The sequence below is a fragment of the Catharus ustulatus genome, chromosome Z (assembly GCF_009819885.2).
Source record: "Catharus ustulatus isolate bCatUst1 chromosome Z, bCatUst1.pri.v2, whole genome shotgun sequence".
In the NCBI taxonomy this organism is placed as follows: domain Eukaryota; kingdom Metazoa; phylum Chordata; class Aves; order Passeriformes; family Turdidae; genus Catharus; species Catharus ustulatus.
The window spans coordinates 35,773,375-35,792,474 of NC_046262.2; the positions used below are offsets into that span (position 1 = coordinate 35,773,375).

The 19,100-nt window shown below is 36.7% G+C and overlaps 1 protein-coding gene across 1 annotated transcript in view; it reads right to left on the reverse strand.

The window, feature by feature from the left end:
- Positions 1 to 5,810: 5,810 nt before the first annotated feature.
- Positions 5,811 to 19,100, reverse strand: part of LOC117010639 (guanine nucleotide-binding protein G(q) subunit alpha-like) — a 118,410-nt gene continuing 105,120 nt past the window's right edge. Inside the window, exons 6-7 of the mRNA XM_033085385.2 lie at positions 16,779 to 16,932; positions 5,811 to 14,115 (exon numbers count right to left, since the gene is read on the reverse strand). Coding sequence (XP_032941276.1) covers positions 13,925 to 14,115; positions 16,779 to 16,932 — 345 coding nt within the window. The 3' untranslated portion in view covers positions 5,811 to 13,924. The remainder of the gene's footprint in view (positions 14,116 to 16,778; positions 16,933 to 19,100) is intronic.

A 19,100-nucleotide genomic window follows, 5' to 3' on the forward strand; every position in this document is an offset into this window, starting at 1 on the left:
AGCAGCAGTCTTCTCTGAGGTTTTAGTATTTTACAATGCTGGTAATCATATAATAAGTAACAGTAAGTTCAGGGATTTCGAAACATATAGGATTAAATATTGTCTGGGAAATGATACATATTTCTGCTGCTGGCAAATACCATGAAGTTTTGGACTTTTTTTTTTTCTTTTTTTTTTTTTTAAGTAACCTAAACTTCACAAAAAATGGCTGCATTACCTCCCACAAAAACCTGTTTGGATGGACTGGTTTTACTCCCTGCTCACCACTGGCTGTGCATTGAAGGCAGGAGAGAAATTCCACTGGATCAAATTACAATTATGGTAGAGCTGGAATGGGGAGTTTTGAGTATAACGACTGTTGTTCAGTTTATCAGCAGTCAGTAACATTCAGGCAAATATTTCTGAAAACTTATCAGGGTGTTTACTTGTGTTCACTCTGGGCAGTGTTTAATTTTTTAAACTACATCTCTTTGAAGCACAACAGCACCATTGTTCCACTCTTCTGGTGTTTCTTTTGGAGTTCCCGATGTATTAAAATTTTACATTGAATGAAACAAGAAGTTTTTGGAATTTTTGGCTGCAGGTTATCTGGACCTCTTTCAATTTCTACTCAATATTTTTCACAATTATCCTTACTGACTAGTGGATTAGAAAGTATGTAACTCACTTGACAGCACCTTGCTATGTCTCCTCCACATACAGGCATCTGGTATGCCTGCATCGTAATTGCTTCATACTTACATTTCACCATTTGGGTAAAACCAAGTAGGACCTATGACATTGCTAATATTATTCTAATGTTCTTAAAAGTATGTTTCTTTTTAGTGCTACCTCATCCTGTGTTATTTAAACTTCTCTTTAATAGTTTTTGTACTCATTTCCTTTGAGTTCTGATGGTTAATGACTAGATTTCTTTTTCTGTGTGTTGTATTGCCTTTCACTTCCCTTTGCTACTGAGTAAAAAATCTTATTACTGAATCTTCATTATTAATCTAGTAAATGTCTTAAAAGCTGTGGTCTTTCTTTGCAGAACTCTGTGCTTTTTATTCTGTACTTCACTTAAAATTTTCCCAATCTATTGCAAACTGGAATTTTTGAAGTATCAGGTACATAAACTACTTCCAGGAACTCTCCTTTCTCGCCTGTAATAAATACCAGGTATTGGGATTGTTCAGTCTGGAGAAGAGGAGGCTCAGGGGAGACCTTATTGCTCTCTGCGACTGCCTTACAGAAGGCTCTGGTGAGGTGGGGTCAAGTCTCTCACATAATAAGCAACAGGACGAGAGGAAATGATCTCAAGTTGTGCCACGGGAGATTAAGACTGAATATTAGGAAAACTTCTTCATTATAAGGGTTGTCAGGCACTGGAACAGTCTGCCCCATGAAGAGGCTGAGTCACCATCCCCGGAGAAATTTAAAAGCTGACTAGATGTGGCAGTTAGGGACGTGGATTAGTAGGGACTAATACATGTCCCTAACTCACCGCTTGGACCTGATGATCTTAAGGATTTTTCCAATCTAAATGATCCTGATTCTAAATTATATGAAGTTTCTGAAGGGATAAATACATACATATACACACAAGTATGCATACATACATGTGTGCACATAGGTACATAGATTGGTAGTTGATACTGTCTACTGTGCAGCCATGGCTAAGCAAGCATGACTAGATGACCGCAGCTTATCGCAAGGAGAGTGACAATTCCCATCTGAAGAAATAAAGGATGTCCCTGGACTGATGAGACGATGCCGACGATGAGAGGATGCCCCCAGCACCTCCAACACCTCTGCCAAGCCCCGCTATCAGGTGATTGTGTCACAGGGCAGTACCTGCAGCAGACGGACCGTGGATGTTTCACTGGGACAGCAGCACACGGGTGGTGACAGAGTGCAGAAGCGGGAGCGGTTTTGCGGACCAGCGGGATGTGCGTGCGTGGGCCGCGGGACATGAGCTGCGTGTGAATTGCTGGTGATGCTGCAGGAGCCCCAGCAGGAAGCGTGGAGCAGCGAGCGGTTGTGGCAGTCCCGCATGGCCCAGACGGAGATGGGGGCGAGAGGCTGGTGTGCAGAGAAAGGCGGGCTGCCGTGCGACAGCCAGTGGAGCAGAGCGGGCTGAGAGGGCGGTTGGGGCGAAGAGTCCAGCTCCGATGGATGCCTGGCGTCCCCGGGAACCCCGCCCAGCCGCCGGGATGTCCAGCCGGCCGCGGGCAGCACCGCATGGGCAGCTTGGGCTCTCCTCCTCAGCCTGGCACCAGCCCGAGCCGGGAAGCTTCTGGCCCACTCTTTCTTGCCTCCCCTTCCCCTGGGGAGAGGGCAAGGAGGCAGAGCCAGAAGAGGCGCCTGGCTCTCACAAGGTACAGTAATTTCACGATTATAAGCCGCACTGAGTATAAGCCGCACGTCTGGGTTTCAGCAACGTTTTGGTTTTTTGTCCATATATAAGCCGCACCTGATTATAAGCCGCATGTTACAATACAGAGTGTGATAAAAGGTATCTGTTCTATCACCATCTGTTGAGGGTGGGGACAGTGATCCTTATCTCAATGGCAGATATTCTGCTAATGGGCCATCCATTGAAACCAGGTGGGGCATTGTTCTTTATCTTTTCACAACCCATCCTTCCTCCAGGGAGTCATTTTCTGCTAATGGCCCATTGAGTCCCACTGTGGGACTGATAAAATTACGGCATCCCATTGAAAGTTGCTCCAGCCAGGGGGAAGAGCCCAACATTTCTTACCAAGATAAAAACAGAGGCTTTGGGACACTAAGGTAGCCCCTTTCCCCACTGGACTCCAGTGGAAAACCGGATTTCTCCACATCACCACTGGACCTCCAGAGGGAAACTGCACCTTCTACAGGAGCACTGCTTCAACTGAATCACATCTGTCACTGCAGGAGGATTCAGCCACCATTTAATGGGACTGCTACCAACACCCTGCCTGACGGGGTGTCAGGCTGTACTCTGACTTTGTCAGGGTTTGGAGTTTGTTTTTTTGTAGTACTGTATTTCTATTTTAATTTCCCTAGTAAAGAACTGTTATTCCTAATTTCCATATTTTTGCCTGAAAGCCCCTTGATTTCAGAATTATAATAATTTGGAGGGAGGGGGTTTACATTCTCCATTTCAAAGAGAAGTTCCTGCCTTTCTCAGCAGACACCTGTCCTCCAAACTAAAACAGCAACTTTTTGTTCTTTGTCCGTATATAAGCTGCACCTGATTATAAGCCGCACTTCTGGGTTCGGACCAAAATTTTAGTCAAAATTTTGTGGCTTATAATCGTGAAATTACTGTACTTCTGGTCTCTTGAATACAGCATTCCTATAATTTTAGTTTGTGAAACCTAATCTCCTTCAGCCAGCAGCAAAACCATAGCTGTACTCTGATGTAAAATATCAAGAAAGTCAGGCTTTTATAGAAAACACTTTTAAAATAAACTTGTTTAGTTTAATGAAAAAAAAATCAAACAAAATACAACTTGCAGTTTTCATTAACAACTATGAAATTACAATGGTTCTACAACAACTTTCTGAAAATTCTTTACATAGGTAAGCATTATCTGTAAGACTATGGCACTCTCAGACATCACACAATGCCTGGATATCCTTGAAATGCCAATAAAAATGCACATGTACAAACAGAAAAATGTACATAAAAGAGTTTGTACCTGTCTCTGATGAAAGAAGTAAAATTGTGTGGCCTGCCACTGGCTCAGTGTTGAATTCTTTATGTCATTATTTATATACACCATTTTCCAAATGTCACAGCTCCTGAATTTGCTGCTAGGTAGTATATGCACATATATTCTCAACATGTGTTTTCTTTAATGATAGCCTCAAAGTCTTGGCAAAATGCCTCAGACATTACCATTTTTATTTTCAAAGGAATTTTTATTAAGTGGTATGATGTATGCCACACTGCTGTTTTCCCAGTGTATTTTTGGCCTAAGCATAACAGTTTTCCACAATAAGAAAGTCCCCTCCTGCAGCAGTAACTGTGGTCTGTGGATGCTTCACATTCCAGTGTCTTGCCTGTCCTCAACCACAGATCTCAGCTCATGGTTAATGGCCATCTCTCATTACCTACTTCTTCTCTTGCCACTTGAGAAAGGCATCTTCTTAGAGAACAGTACAAACATATTTCATACCACATATTGAATCCCACCTGACATTGCAGGTTTGATGTAATCACAGTCAGTGGTCATATCTGTAAACTTACTGGGCACTTGGAGGCTCACGCAACACAGCTGAAAACTGCTGTCTGGGATGTGTGTGTATGTTGCCATAAGACCTCCTCAGTCCTCCAGGAGGTTTTTTTTGTTTGCTGGGTTGATTTCTGTGGTTGGGTGTGGTAGTTTGTTGTTTTGTTAGGTTTTGTTTTTTTTGTTGTTTTTTTGTTGTTTGTTTGTTTGTTAGTTATATATAAAAATTATAGGGAAAAGGAAGAAAACAGGTATCTCTGTTGCAGAGAAATTTTGTTCAACTAAGGTAGCAGCACATCTGCTCTTGTTTTGAACACAGAAACATTAGACACTATGACATTCTGTTAAAACTTCCACTCTTTAGGGCCCGGGGTTCACAGGTGACACAGCAGGCCAAAGTGGGTGCTGTGCACTGATTAGCAATTTCCATGTACCCATGCATTTTAAATAATGCCTTGTCAGCCTAAGTGATGGAAATACACAACTTATTTTAATGCTTCAACCTCTGTCACTTACAGACCTTCAATTACCAAGTTCATGTCTGGAAATTTCAGATAATCAGCTGTAAAATAAGCCTCATCTGAGAAGCACACTTCTTTTTCCTAAGTGTGGAATAAAAGTTTTACTCAAAAGACCTCCAGGCAGACAATGGAAATCATCTTCTCCTAAACTTTGTTTAGCTACAGAATTATTGAAAGCAGACTAAACCAGTATGAATAGATTGCAGAAAATGAATCTGCAGCAGACAAACTTGTCTGCCCTCTTATTAATTTCTCATGGTTAGGATCGGTCCTTTCGTCTGCTGAGTAATAGAAAGCTAAATAAAGGTCATACTCATGGCTCTCTAAGACAGTAAATCAGGACATTAAAACATTGTGAGTTCAGGAAAGATGTTAAGCTGTTTTTTTAGCTAGGTAAGACAACCATCCTTTCCTATTTTCATTAGAACAACTGAAGAGTTGTTAATGAACAACTCTTAAATTAGAATTAAAAAGACTATGACCTAGGATACTGAAGCCATAATACTTCCTACTGAGAAGACAAATTAAATTATGCGTGTTTTGCACGTAAACTGGCAAAATTATTTTCATCTGCATGACTGGGGATGTAAGGTCTGCCTTCTATGCCTTGCAGCATTATACTATTCCCCTCTGCTGCAATTTGGAGGCATTCATTTAAGCACCCTGCAATGTATGTACTGTGAGTGTGAGTGAGTATTTCTCAACACCTGAACATCAGAGTAAGGGAAAAAGAACTTTTAACCTACATTGCTTTGTACTGCAAAATGTTTAAAGAAGTCTCCTAGAGGAATACTGATAGAGTATCTCAAACCCAGTTTGTTTTTTTTTTCTATTAACCTCGAACAAGTGGTCACCTAAATGACTCACAAATGATTTCTCAGTTTACATAAACTTTTCTCTGCTTAGGAAACTTGTGCTCATTTACATTGTACACCATCATCTAGGTTAAGCCCTGTGTTTACCTTCTAGCTATATAATGTTTTGCTCTTCTGGTTTTTAATTGAGGATTGCATTTTGCTATCTACAGTGGAGTAGATATTTTGTTTTGTATTAGTAGAAATAAAATCAGCATATATCAGTGTGAATATGTATCAAAAGAGAATTATTTAATCCATAACTACAGAAATCTTCCACTTGTAGCACCATTTCTATAATTTCTTACAAGAGATTCCAACAATTTCTAGACCATATTAAATAATATCGAAAATTAAGCTGTTTTTACATGTATTAGTCATAACATCATTTGAACACTTTTGACATCTTGTAAAGAATCTGAATAATATGATTATGTATATAAGGAAAACTGCTTTATTCTTAGTACCACCACAGCCTGTTGCAATTCAAGAGGAATAGCTCCATCAGCTAAATTATTGTAATGTAATTGATTTATACATTAAAAAATTACTGTGCAAGGGAAGTATCACATTTGACTATGTTTACATCTAGCCTTTTGCTTCTCAGTTACACTCAAGCTGCTTCACTTCAGCAAAGTGAGATGACACAGTGAAGTTCTAAAGCACTTTAAGAAAAACCATGATAATGAATAGTAAATCAATTAATTTCTTGAGCTAAAATAAATCAGGTCTTATCAGTAACTGTGAGGGTACTCCTAAAAACATGCTCAGAAAAGTAGTTGCCAGGATATTAATAAAAACATTATTTGGCCTTTCCAAAATTTGGAAATTTCCAAAGCATTTGAAATGAACCAATTATTCTGCAGCAGGTGACAACAGATTAATTAACCTCCAGTATACAATGATCACACTTGTGTGCACAAGTAACTGACAATTGTTAAGAGACTCCAGATACTTCATCGTGAGATAAATGGAATTTTATTTTTAGGGAGAGAGTGATTCCTCTTTATAATAAATGTATAAAAGTGCAATATCTTAAATATTTACTGCATGCAAATATCTTTTTTGTTGTTGTTACCATCATATAAAGTAATCTTATGCAATAGTCTCTGCAAGAATACATTTGAACTTATTGTCAAATTAATGCATCTCTTCAGTTGAGTGCCAGCCTGATCATAACATTAACCACCTCATACAGGACTGCAGGAAAAAAGCCAAATTTTCAGCAACATCTTAGCAAACAGCTCTCTACTGACAATGCAAAATGACATACTAAAATGGCAAAATTTGGCTCATGTTTGCCTACTGTGTTTGCAACTATAGTGTTATAGGCTTTTTTTTTTTTAAATGCCTGTCCAAAAGTCTAATTGCATCTGCCTCTGATTACAGGAACCTTTTGAAGCTGTTTTTATTCACAATTTGTCTTTAATGCAGCCAGTATAATCAACTCTGTAGTAACTACCAGAATTGAATCTGGTATGTCAAGAAATCTTCTCTTTGTGGCAAACAGGATAAATGAAAGATACCAAAAAAATTAATCAAAACAAAATGGCAGGAAGAACAAGATTAACCAGATTTCCTCTTCAGCTCTACTACACATCATCAGTTGTTGAATTTTACCAGACCAATTTATATTTAATTCATAAGGATCAGAAAGTATTCCAGAGTGCACACACACAAAACAATACTGTATTTTCTTTAGATGACAGGAAGCAATTAATGAGTGTGACAAACGAGGGTGAATGGAGAAAGAAGTGCCTTGGACAGGGACACAGTAAACCGTGAATGTCATGCCCAGGAGCACAGTATTTTAAATAAGATAGAAAACACTTTCTTCTTAGAGCTTACTGGAAAAGAACTAATTTTGGTTTGCTTGTTGATTTGGGTTTTTTTGTGGTTTTCTTTCTTTGTTTTGATTTTTTGGGGGGGGTGAGATAAAAGTCCAATTCTTATATTTTTCCATCTTTAACACTAAATTTGACTTCCTGGCATCAGTCATCAGTCTGACTACCTGTACGATGCATTTAGATACACAGAAAGTTGTAATTCTTTAAAGGGGAGCACAGAAGAGTTTTCCTTGTTCTTTTCTTCTTCTTTTTTTTTTCTTTTTCTTTTTTTCTTTTTCAGAATAAGTATGCAATCAAGGCCTTTAAAATTGAAAAGTGCAGCATCTCCAAGCCAGAACAGCTAATAGCCCACAAAGTGCATAAAATGAAGGGTTTAGAAATGACAGCACCAGCACTAGGTTTCCAGGGAGGAAAGTGTTACTATCTTTTTTACTAATTTCTAAGCCTTTGGGCCACACAATTCTATTTCTTCCATTTGGTCAGCTCAGCATTTCTTGGGACCATTAGTCAGCCAAACTGGCTGAAACCCCTGAAAATTAGACTAATAACGCCACCAAGCAAGAAGAGCAAAATCAAGGTGTTTTTTTTCCCAGTCCACTCATTGACAAAGCAACAGGGTTGACATAAGGGAGAGGGAAAGGACAGAGCAGAGGAAAACCAGGACCACAGGAGGTCTTGGAGGGTAGCTCCTTTTGATAGTAAAGAGCCACGAGAGGGGGATTGTTGCCTTTGTATCAGATACTGACATCAAGTGTGCTCCTGAGGATCTGGCAACTGTGTATTTTGTGGCAGTTTATAAATATTCTGGAACTTCTAGATGTTTGGGACAGTATCCTACAAAGTGCTTGGTAACTGGGTGAGACAATCATAGTAACTGATGTTTTAATCACAAGTACGCACAACTTATCACACAGGTACAGTTTCTACATCTATTTCACATATCTAAAGGTCACAACTTACACTGTAGTTTGTTGACATTATCTTCACTAAGACACAGACATAAAATAAATCCTTTCCTAGTGACTGATCCTTCTCCCATACATTCTGCAACTGGAAAGAAAAATGAGGAACCATTCACTCTTGTCCTTGCTCAGGCAAACTCAGCACTCCAGGAATCTTAATTCAACTGTTCTGTTCACCTAATAGAGAACCAACTAATTTTTGCAACTTGCCTGAAATACTATTTCTACAGTGATGACAAGCTAAGATCCACTGATTGTTGACCAGGTATGAGTCAAACTCCTGAAAACTAGTACATAGGCATTTTTCAGTTACTCCTATCATGACATAGGTGAAGAAAAAATAGAAGAAACACATTACTCTTGCAGTAGCACTGTCTGAAACAATGAGTTTTCTTTTCCTGATGCATAGATTTTATTTCTTTTCTCCCATGCCTCTGAGTTTCCATTCTACACAAGCCAAAAATACCCCAAACCTCTTATAATACTGTCAAATTACCTTCTGCACTGTAACAAACCTTAAATGTTTTGAACATCTGGTTGTAACAAAGATATTCTGGAATTTTTAATATTTAGAAAATGATGATGGAGCATGTCTAATTAAAAAGTAATTTTGGAGTAATACATCTATCCAACATGTACCATAACAAGAAGCATTTTGGGAGAACAATCAGCCCAAATATTTCAGAAAAACTAAATTTCAAGGAATGAAGATGCTATAGTATGAAGATGTGGCCAAAACCACTGTATTTTTAATCAACAACATTTTTGAGAGGTAGAAACTGTAAAATATTAGTTTCTCAAAAAAAACCCCCTATTTCTGCCCCTCAATCAACACACAATACATGCATTTAAGTGACACTTTAAGAACAGAAAATGTTATTTTAAAATACTCTTAAGTTTAGAAATGCATCTCACACTCCTTCTTTGAAAGAAAAAAAAATTACTAGTCAAATAAGGATTTCCTGTATCACAGTAAATCAGGAAATCCATTTAAACTGTATTTGGAGAGAAAAAAAACTTCAACTGATTTACATTAAGTTTGATGTATCTTTTGACACTGTTTTAAAAATCTCTATTCCATTCTCACCTGCACATGACTAATGTGAAAAAGCTCAAGATAAACTTACAGTTAAAATTCTTGAATCATCTAAATTGTGATCCCAATGTATTGACTAGACAGAAAAATTTGTTTGACTGATAGAACTCAAAATTCTATAGATAACCAAAAGGCAAAACAGAGGAAATATCAGTAGCTCCACTTCTCAAACTAAAGCCCTTGTTTTGCAAGACTTCTACTAAACTAACAAGCTGGAAAGGTTTTAGTTGTTTAATTTCTATTAAATTCTAGAATTTCTAGTTTATGTCAAAAGAGGGACTGTGTTTGTAAAAGTGTCAATTTCTAAAATACCATGGTTATTAAATACCAGGACATTTAAACTTTCTAAATTACTCATGTCAGTCTCTCCAAAACATAGCTACTTTACTGATCTCTTAACTAGAGGTAGGTCATGTGTAGGCCTTGTTAATATGCTGTGAACACTTCATTAGTTCACTGATGTAATAGTCTACAGGATAACTATGCACAGAGCTCCAAGAATAGCAGCACATGTAATAAATTAAATGTCTAAATTTTATTTTATTCATGTGGGTTAACATGTCTTTTTTTTTCTCCTAGTATTTCATTCTTTTTTCAAGAATGTTTAACAAGGAAAGGGTCATGAGGGTGAGTAATCTGAAAGTCTTCTGCACCTTACAACTCAAGGTTGGGAGTCTAGCAATATCTATATGCAGCCCTTTTCCCCCATATAGAGTTTTTGCAAATCATGCAGTCAATTCTGACTGTTATCCAGCATTAAAAGCCTCTTCTCCATTTTCAAACTTCAAAAAGTGATTCACAATCATGTGGCAGTATGATTAAAGTACAGTCCATACATCTTGACAATCAAAAGACTGAATTATAAAAAGTAAACTGTCCTTATAGCTGCATCATCCTATATCTGTAAGGACAGCGCCAATTAATTCGTGAAAAAGGCAAGTTCCAGGTTTCTGTAAAACATGTATTACAGCTTTCTTGTGCTAGTGAACATTTAGAATACACAGGTTCCCAAGACATTTTCCTTCCCTCCTCCCTCATTTGTAACATTCAAAAAAACCACATCATTTTGGCAAAGTTAAAAGGGTTTCTGTCTTGATGTTTTTTGCCTTCAGCTTCATGTTAGAGGCACAAACTTCTGGACTTGAGCACTATAAGGCATAGTAGAAACCACCAATTAAAACAACAGCACCATCACCACCACCACAATGGAATATACTACAAGTGGGAACAGCTGTGTTATTTAAAAAGAAAATGTTTTGTAAACTGTCATACTGCAATGCTGTGTTAGGTGATTCATGTAAAGCTTGCCTTGGCATGCTGAATATTTTTTTTCCCAGAACATGCTCAAATGGTCTAAACATTGCCACAGGTTCAACTTACCTAAAAAATACCAGAAAACAGCCCAGTGGCACACACTCTTGAAAACTTTTGCAATCACAATATAACTATAAAGCATGAGTAAACTTTTGCTTTTTTATACAAAACTTGGAACCACATTTCCTTCACCCCACCCAATATCCTGTAAGAAAAAAAAAAAAACAACAGATTAAAAAACCCCCAAACCTTTGTTAGACACCACTGCCTGGTGTGGCTTTTTGTTTGGTTCTGGTTTTCTTTCATTTTTTTTTAATTTTTAAAATTTTTTAGGTTTTTTTCTTCCTTTTTTAGCTACAGTTCCATTTATAGCACTGAATCCAATGTGGGCAGTGTATTCCCAGGTTAATAAAAGGGATATTATCAACAGTGGAACTGTGAAAATAAAAGCTCTGTTGCATTTATAGCATGATCAGGACCAACTTTGTTAAGTTGTATGTAAGAAAGAGTCACTGCTCTGATCCCCTATTCAGAATGTCAGTGTCACTTTTTACAATCTAGATCTACACGCTTTAGTTTCATTAAATAAAACACATTAACTCCTTAAAATCTTTAACAATAGTGATTTTTTGGTTGTTGTTTTTATACCTAAGGTTTCTGCAGTTTCTGAAAGACTGATCTGATCTGATATTTTGCATTTTATCATGGTATTTTTAGGGCAACAGTATATATGCATTAGTACTTATGTACATAGGTTTGAAATATCTCTGAACTTACTTTTCCAATAAAGCTATTAGAAAAGTGAAAATAACAATGCAAATCAGTCAAATAAAAAATTAAATTTCTATTTAAAGCTTATGTTCCAATATAAGATATAATGGCATAAGTTCTTCTAATAGGATTGTTTTCTACAGCTGTATAAAGCCCTGACAAGATTTGAGCATTGTTTTGAATGTGAATCATCTCTGTCTTGGTGTCTCCAATTTACTTCTACTCAGGAATGTGCAAATGATTTTATACAGCACGATGCTAGTACCGCTCTGTACTATAGTATTGTGTTTTGTAAATAAAAACAACAACAAATCCCTAGTCAGAAATAAACTGACAAAATTTACATTCTTCTCTCTTAAAAAAGTAAATAAAATAACATTATTTAAAATGTGAATTAGCTATAAGACATACAATACAATTACATAGATACATATCAATACAGCACATTCAGTTTGCCAAAAATTAATGATTACAAAGCCAATACGGATGCTGCCACATATATAAATATATGTATGTACAATGATTATAGTATTCATAATTGCACTATACCTACAACCAGTTTTAAATTACAAGGTGTTTTAAGAGGGAGCGAAAAATAGCAACTCTTCTTATTACCGTTCTTTTGGATTTGAGAGGGTTAAGGATGAAAAACATCTCATTAGTATTTATTGTTAACTTTGGTAATCAACTAATAAGCCATTCTTTTTTCCACCTCCCATCCACTGCTATGTGGCAGCTGTTTTTGTTATAAGTGCACTCTAGTGCCAGTTGGCATTATAGATAATTAATCCAATCACATGTCTGAACTCTAGAGTTTTCTTGCTAGCAATCACACACCTACTCAAAAAACACCTTTCAACCTCAGCTGCAGAATAAAGGCTCATCAATGTGTGCTGCACTTCTGTTGTTAAAAAATTGCACATTTAAGTTTTAAGAATGATTTTCTCACTGCTTCATTTCCATTTATAAATCTCTTCTAAAGAACACTGAGAAAGGCTGTTTTGCATGAAAGCCTATCAAATGCCTGTGAAACAATTAACAACCAACCTTATCTAAAAAGATTCCTGAACATGATTTCTCATCAATAACTTCTTGTAATACAACTGAAGGTGCCTTGACATTATTACAGAAAACAAACTCATGTCATAACTGACAAAATGACAGATCTAAACTGTCTTTGAATTACTAGGTTACATGTGGGTGCGTGGTACACCTCATAGCATATTCACTTATATGTTGGTTTTGGCATTAGAAAATGGCACACTTTCTAAAAAAGGGAACATAAGAGCCGAAACTGTGTATGTTAATCATTTGGCAGTTGATTCAATCAGGTCAGTCCCCAGCCCATCCATTTGGCATTTCAATCAGTATCTTATGTTTCAAGAGCATTGGTTTTATAAAAAGCCAGATTTAGCAACATGAATTTTGTACAATAAAAATAATTTTTCTACTGTGGAAAAATAACACTTAAAAAAGCTCTAACTTAAGAAAAAACACCCCACACAACTGAGAAAAACACTGTTTCAGGCTGTAGTCACTGGGGAAAATGTAGTGTCTATAACTTTTCTATTTGGCATTTGTGAATAAAAGAAGAGAGAAAAAATGGCACACGGCAATTAAAAAGAGGTTCTAACATATTCCATGTACATCCCAGATTCTCTCTTAATTACCTCATTACTGTCTTCTGTGCACCTTTTTTAACTGTAAAACCATAGTAAAATTTATTATCCTTAGACAACTGTAATTCTGTTTTGCAATCTCAATATTATAGTGTCAGAAGTGAAGACAGAATGAAGACACCCATGTAAAGAATTTAAAAACCACAGTATCAATACTTTTTGATCCTTCAAAGAAAGTACATATTGTAAAATTAGAATGACTGATGACTTAAACTGTAATGATAGTGTTTTCCTGACCAAATCATTCAACAGAAAATATTTCACCCAGGAATGGAACTGGGGGAAAAAAGGCGATTGTACCTTTTAAAAGATAAGGGAAGTAGGAAAGGAGTGGGAGAGAAAGGACTAGGGAAAGAGGAAATCAGTTCGATTTTGCTTCAATAGCAAAAAACTGCTATCCTTTGTAAATGTATGACTGAGAATTTGAAACACATTGAGTCACAAGGTTTTGCCTAAAAAATGAGGAAATGTGCTGTGAATGTACTTCAGCATCTTTTGTTTTTCCTCCATATACTTTAAATAAAATCATAATATTAACTACAAACTCTGTGTACATTCACAGAGTCCAGGCCTGCAATAAATTAGCATTATGCAAATTGTTTTCACAGATTATAATACAGTCCCTCTTGCGAATCTTCAATCACGGAAAGTTGGTTTGGGAGGACCCCCCAGGTACAGTTAGACCAGGTTGTACTCCTTCAGGTTTAACTGAAGGATTGTGTCCTTGACAGCAGCAAAGACGAAGCGGATGTTCTCTGTGTCTGTAGCACATGTGAAGTGAGAGTAGATAATTTTGTCACTGTCTGGATTCAGGTCTACAAACATCTTCAGGATGAACTCTCGTGCTGCCTGTGCATCCCGCTGTGGTCCTGTAAGAAGAGAAATTCAGTTTTCTTAAAGTCAATTTTGTATTTCCACTTCTTTAAAAGAAAGTAAGGAAGGCTTAGTCTGTGATACCCACATAAGAGAAGATAGGGAACCTTTTACTAATCAATAGTGTCATATACTGGTTGCATTCCTTGTAGTAGGAACTATTAAAAATAAAGGAAGGAAATTTCAGAAGTTCACCAAATCAGAGCCGTTCTTTTGCTTTTATCTTCTTTAACCAAGATAAATAACCTGTTTTAAAACAGGTGATTTATAAATGCACAGAATGAAAACAAACAAACAAAAAACCCCTTAGCTAATTAAATTAATAAATACTTTAATCTAAATAATTAAATCTTTTAAAAGTTAGTAGAAATGGTGAATGTTCAGTCTAAACCCACTATATTTAAATTATACTTCAGTTATTTTAGCACTGCAAGATTTACTAGTTTTATATGAATTTTAGTAGGAAGTATAGTGAAATTATATCCTGAACTGGCTCAGACGCTGTCATCAGTAGAACTTAATTTACTTTAAGAGATAATAAAATACACAGCTGCTCTCCAGCTGAAACGGTTGCCTGCAAAAGGCTCATGTTCTAACCAAGTAGTTGGTATCTAAATAATGTAGGTTAATGATCCTTTCAGATATGAATTAAAGACTCTCCTCAGAAGGACAGAGCCAATCTAACCAAACTGCATTTTCAGCTTAATAGATCACAGAAGGTAAAGTAATTACTTCCAGCCTGGAACAGTGAAGATTCATTCATGTTCATGACCAAAAGAGCAGTGCAGAAGCAAGAACGTAAGCCACATGCTATTAAATTTCAAATTTAGATGGTAAAGCGTTTCCGGTCTAAGTAAGAGAAAAGAACTATCATATGAGTTAGTGGTTTTCTTGCCCACTGTTCTCCCTAATCAGCAGTTTTCCACATCTAGCTCTGAATGATACTATGAAGATCTATGTAAGTGGTACATCAATATTTTTCTTTTCTTTTACTCCCAACTACAGCCTCTTTTTGTGTCTGCCCTCTCTCCCTCTCCCAGCCTGTCAGTCAGTTGTCTACTACTAGCATGCAAAGCATGTCCGCATGTGATACACTACCCCAGGAGCACGGCTCAGCCTCCCTTGCAAAGCTCTTACTAATGTGCTGTGCAGCAGAACCCCTTGTTTAATCGGTCCAATTTGCCACCCTGGTCAGCAATTCTCATCCCTAGGTCACTTTCTCCCTTCTGAAGGTTAGAGAAGCAATACAACTGAAAAAGACCTATTTCTGATACATTCCTCATATCTCCCACTTCCCACGTTGCCAGTGTACTGGGACAGAAAAAGGGACCACATGGTGACCTCTGCAAGCCATAGACCCCACCCCGCCACCAGAAGTAATCATATGAAACTGTAACTTTGTCTCTGGAGTTAGGTCCTGCAAGATCTGCAGAATCAAGAAACACACTCCCACACCCCTGATAGTCCAGAATGTTTTTTCACCCTCACCAATGGCAAAGACAAAAAAAACAAAATTTCTATGAACTGTTTGAATTGTGTCTTCCTTTCTTTTTTTTTTTTTTCTTTTTTTTTTTTTTTTTTTTTTTTTTTTTCTGGTCAAGCATTTTACACAGGTTTTGTCAGCATTTGAGAAGCAGTAACAGAGCAGGTTGTAAGGTCTACTCATCTTTGGGACGTCTAGGGAACTTGTTGCACAAAGTAAATTCAAAAGAACAAGCATATTCCTATTCAACCTCCAGTCCTCTTCTGTATATTACTATGAAACTAAATTTACACTGACTTAATAAATAATGTGATCTGATCCTGCATGCTTTTAACTGTTCTCTTCCTCTTTAACAGAAAACAAAAAGTACATTTTTCCCATTATTACTTTCCTTATTTGAACATGAGAGTTTTAATCTTTTTCTCAGCTTCCCAATCAGCTATTTCTTCTTGGTGGGACAGAATCAATTTTCTTTTTAAAAAACAGGAACATTTAGTTCTTTAGATTCTTATTATATGAGTTTGATTTTTCTCTGTTACCAAGGCCTCGTCCACTCGGTTACCTTAAAATATTTAGCTTTTCCCCACATGAGAACTTCCTGAAAGTACAGCTTTAGTAGAAACACTTATACAGCCCAGATTTTATTTTTATGGACAAGCACATTAACTTCACATAATTAATGCAAAATTAAAACACAAATCAAAAAGGTACAACAAAAGGGTGTGAGGAGTGGTTGCTTGTCTCTCTGTGTGTTACAGAGAGTTTATGACACTTTCCCTTAGGTATTCAATCTTAAATAAAAGCAAACCTCAAAACACCAAAAATATAGAAGACTATATGTACAACTGAGGAATGTGTTTCTATTTATTTTTAGCTCTTGTATTTCAGTTTAAACCCTCATCCTATCTTATGAAAAATGGCAGTGTGGTTCACTACTAGTATGAAAACACTCACCTAGAAGTCATCAATTTCTCAGTAAAGGTTCTGCCATCTGACCCACAACACAAAACAAAATATCAGCAGTCTAAAAATTCTGCAAAAATTCCATCACGTTTTACATTTTTTCACCATTTTTTTAAAGAACATACCAAAGGATCCAGCATGTGGACAATGCTAGCACAATTTGCCAGTACTACAGTGTAAACAGAGCATGAACTCTGATATCATTATACTTACCATCATACTCTGGAAAATAATCAACTAGATGGGAGTACATAATTTTCTCCTCTAGTAGATCTTTTTTATTTAAGAACAGAATAACTGAAGAGTTCTGGAACCATGGATATGTGATAATTGTCCTAAAGAGTGCTTTGCTTTCTTCCATTCGATTCTGGAATAAAAAAAGAGACCAGAATTTTGGTGGTTATGAGATTTAATTTTTTAAAATAAATTCATGCATTTTCACTCCATTTGGCAAAAGGATCCATTTCCTGTTTTGCACTTTCCTACCAATATATAAGATCCAATTAATTAAATTAAAAGTAATAAGTAAGTAGTAAATTAAATATTCAAACATTTTCCTTTTGCAAATTCAGCTAGTTAAGCGTAGGTATTCTTTAAAACACCAGCCACAAACATGAATGTTGTAACAGGTACATTTGTGAAGTCTGAATATGCATAGCTACAATTTGCCAACACACTAGTGGTTATTGAAATGCAAGTGACTCCTGGCAGAGACACATACAAGACAACCAATTCAAGGTTTCAGAGCACTATTGATTTTACATGCCTTTCCAAATACAGAGCCTTTTTGAATAAAGAGTTCAGCAATTTTTAGAGATCAGTTTAAAATAATTTCAAGTAAATTTAAAACCTAAGAATATTTTGTCAACATTAAAGGTTTATGACACAGAATTTTAAAAATTTGTAAATTGGTAATTTTGTTTCTAGCATTGTAGCCAGATGAAGAATTGTTTGCACCTGGGGGACTAATACAATACTTACTGTTCAGAACCCACTAGCCTATAGAACAACACAACACTTAATTCTCTAGGAAGAAACCAGCCAGTCCAGTTATGCTAACTTTTGCCAGTTCACCAGTCAGTCAAGCATGACTTTGGAGCTGCTTTTGAGCAAGTCCCACCAAAGAGACCCTCAGGACAAAAGAATGAATGTGCAGGGGGGAAGGGCCACATATCAGGGATTTTGGGGAAATGTTACATTTATTCTGAGACAACCAATGAATAAGTATGTAAAATACAGTATATAAACAAAAAATGTCCTGTACTCAGCATGCACAGTATTTGGAGGAGCTATCCCCTTGTGCATCTGGCCAAATAAAGGATGCCTGCTTCCTAATGTTACACTGAGGCTAAGGAGTTTTATTTTTACTGATTTTTGGTAACAACGTCATTGGATTAGCCTTTAACTCCTTAGCTGCTCCCGAAACTTTGCATTGTAACTGAAATACCAACAAAGCCTACAGTTATTTCTATTTCTAACACTCTTTTGCCGTTGTAGAACAATGTAAAAAATTGATTAGCTCTGAACTGTTAGACTGACTTGACCTGGTTAATACGGAGGCAGGCCAAAATTGGTTTGAAACACAGGAACTAACCTACTCCTTTTATTATCATTATTTAAAGCTGCAACCCCCTGAAAAAGACTGTTTCGTCAACAAATGGGGCTCCAGAAAACAAGAACATGAATCCTGCAGATTCTGCTGTTGCTGAGCCATACAACAGTCAGATCACTCACACAGTTTTGCCATATGTGTACATTTACTTCCATTAATTTGCATTTTAGAGAGGCCAACGTAAACCTGAATGGGAACTTGAACAACCCAAAACAAGCATAAAACAAAAAAGAAAACAAAAAACAAATAGTAAATTAATTCAATTTATAGTAAAAGTTGATGATTGCCTGTTGCTGTGGTGCAGGAAAAGAAATAGCTGAATTTATATATTGAAAAACTAATGCAGAGTAATAAAACATTTGCTTTCGTGCAGTCAGATCTCATGACTCATACTGATTTCAACAGTGCCAAGATTTCACTCTGAAAGGAAAGAAACACTTATGTCAATACAGCTGAGCGCAAAACCTAACTCCTTAGACTAATTGTTAGTAAGATGGTATTTTCTTCTCAACATTCTGTATAGGCTTTGTCTCTTAACAAGACCTTAAGAAAAGGCAATAGGAACTCCCTAGTAGACTAATATCTGTTATATGGTCCAACTCAAAAAGTTCAGCTCCATGGTGCATGTGCAAATACTTGTTGGCAAGTATTAATATCTTCTTCACCAGACTAAACAAGCTCAGGTCTCTCACACTGTCTTCACAGGACATTGACTCTGGGCCCTACATGCTTTTCCCTACAGATAAGGTGACCATGAAATTGTATTTATAAACCCTTTGCAAATTATTTCAAAGGCAAATCGAAGCAAATTGTGTTAAGGACAGTGAACTGACATTTTGATATGTTGTCATTTAGATGTGTAGCCTCCAGATGCTTTGTAGGGATTCAAAGATGGCCTAGAGAATTTCAAGTAAATTTTATCT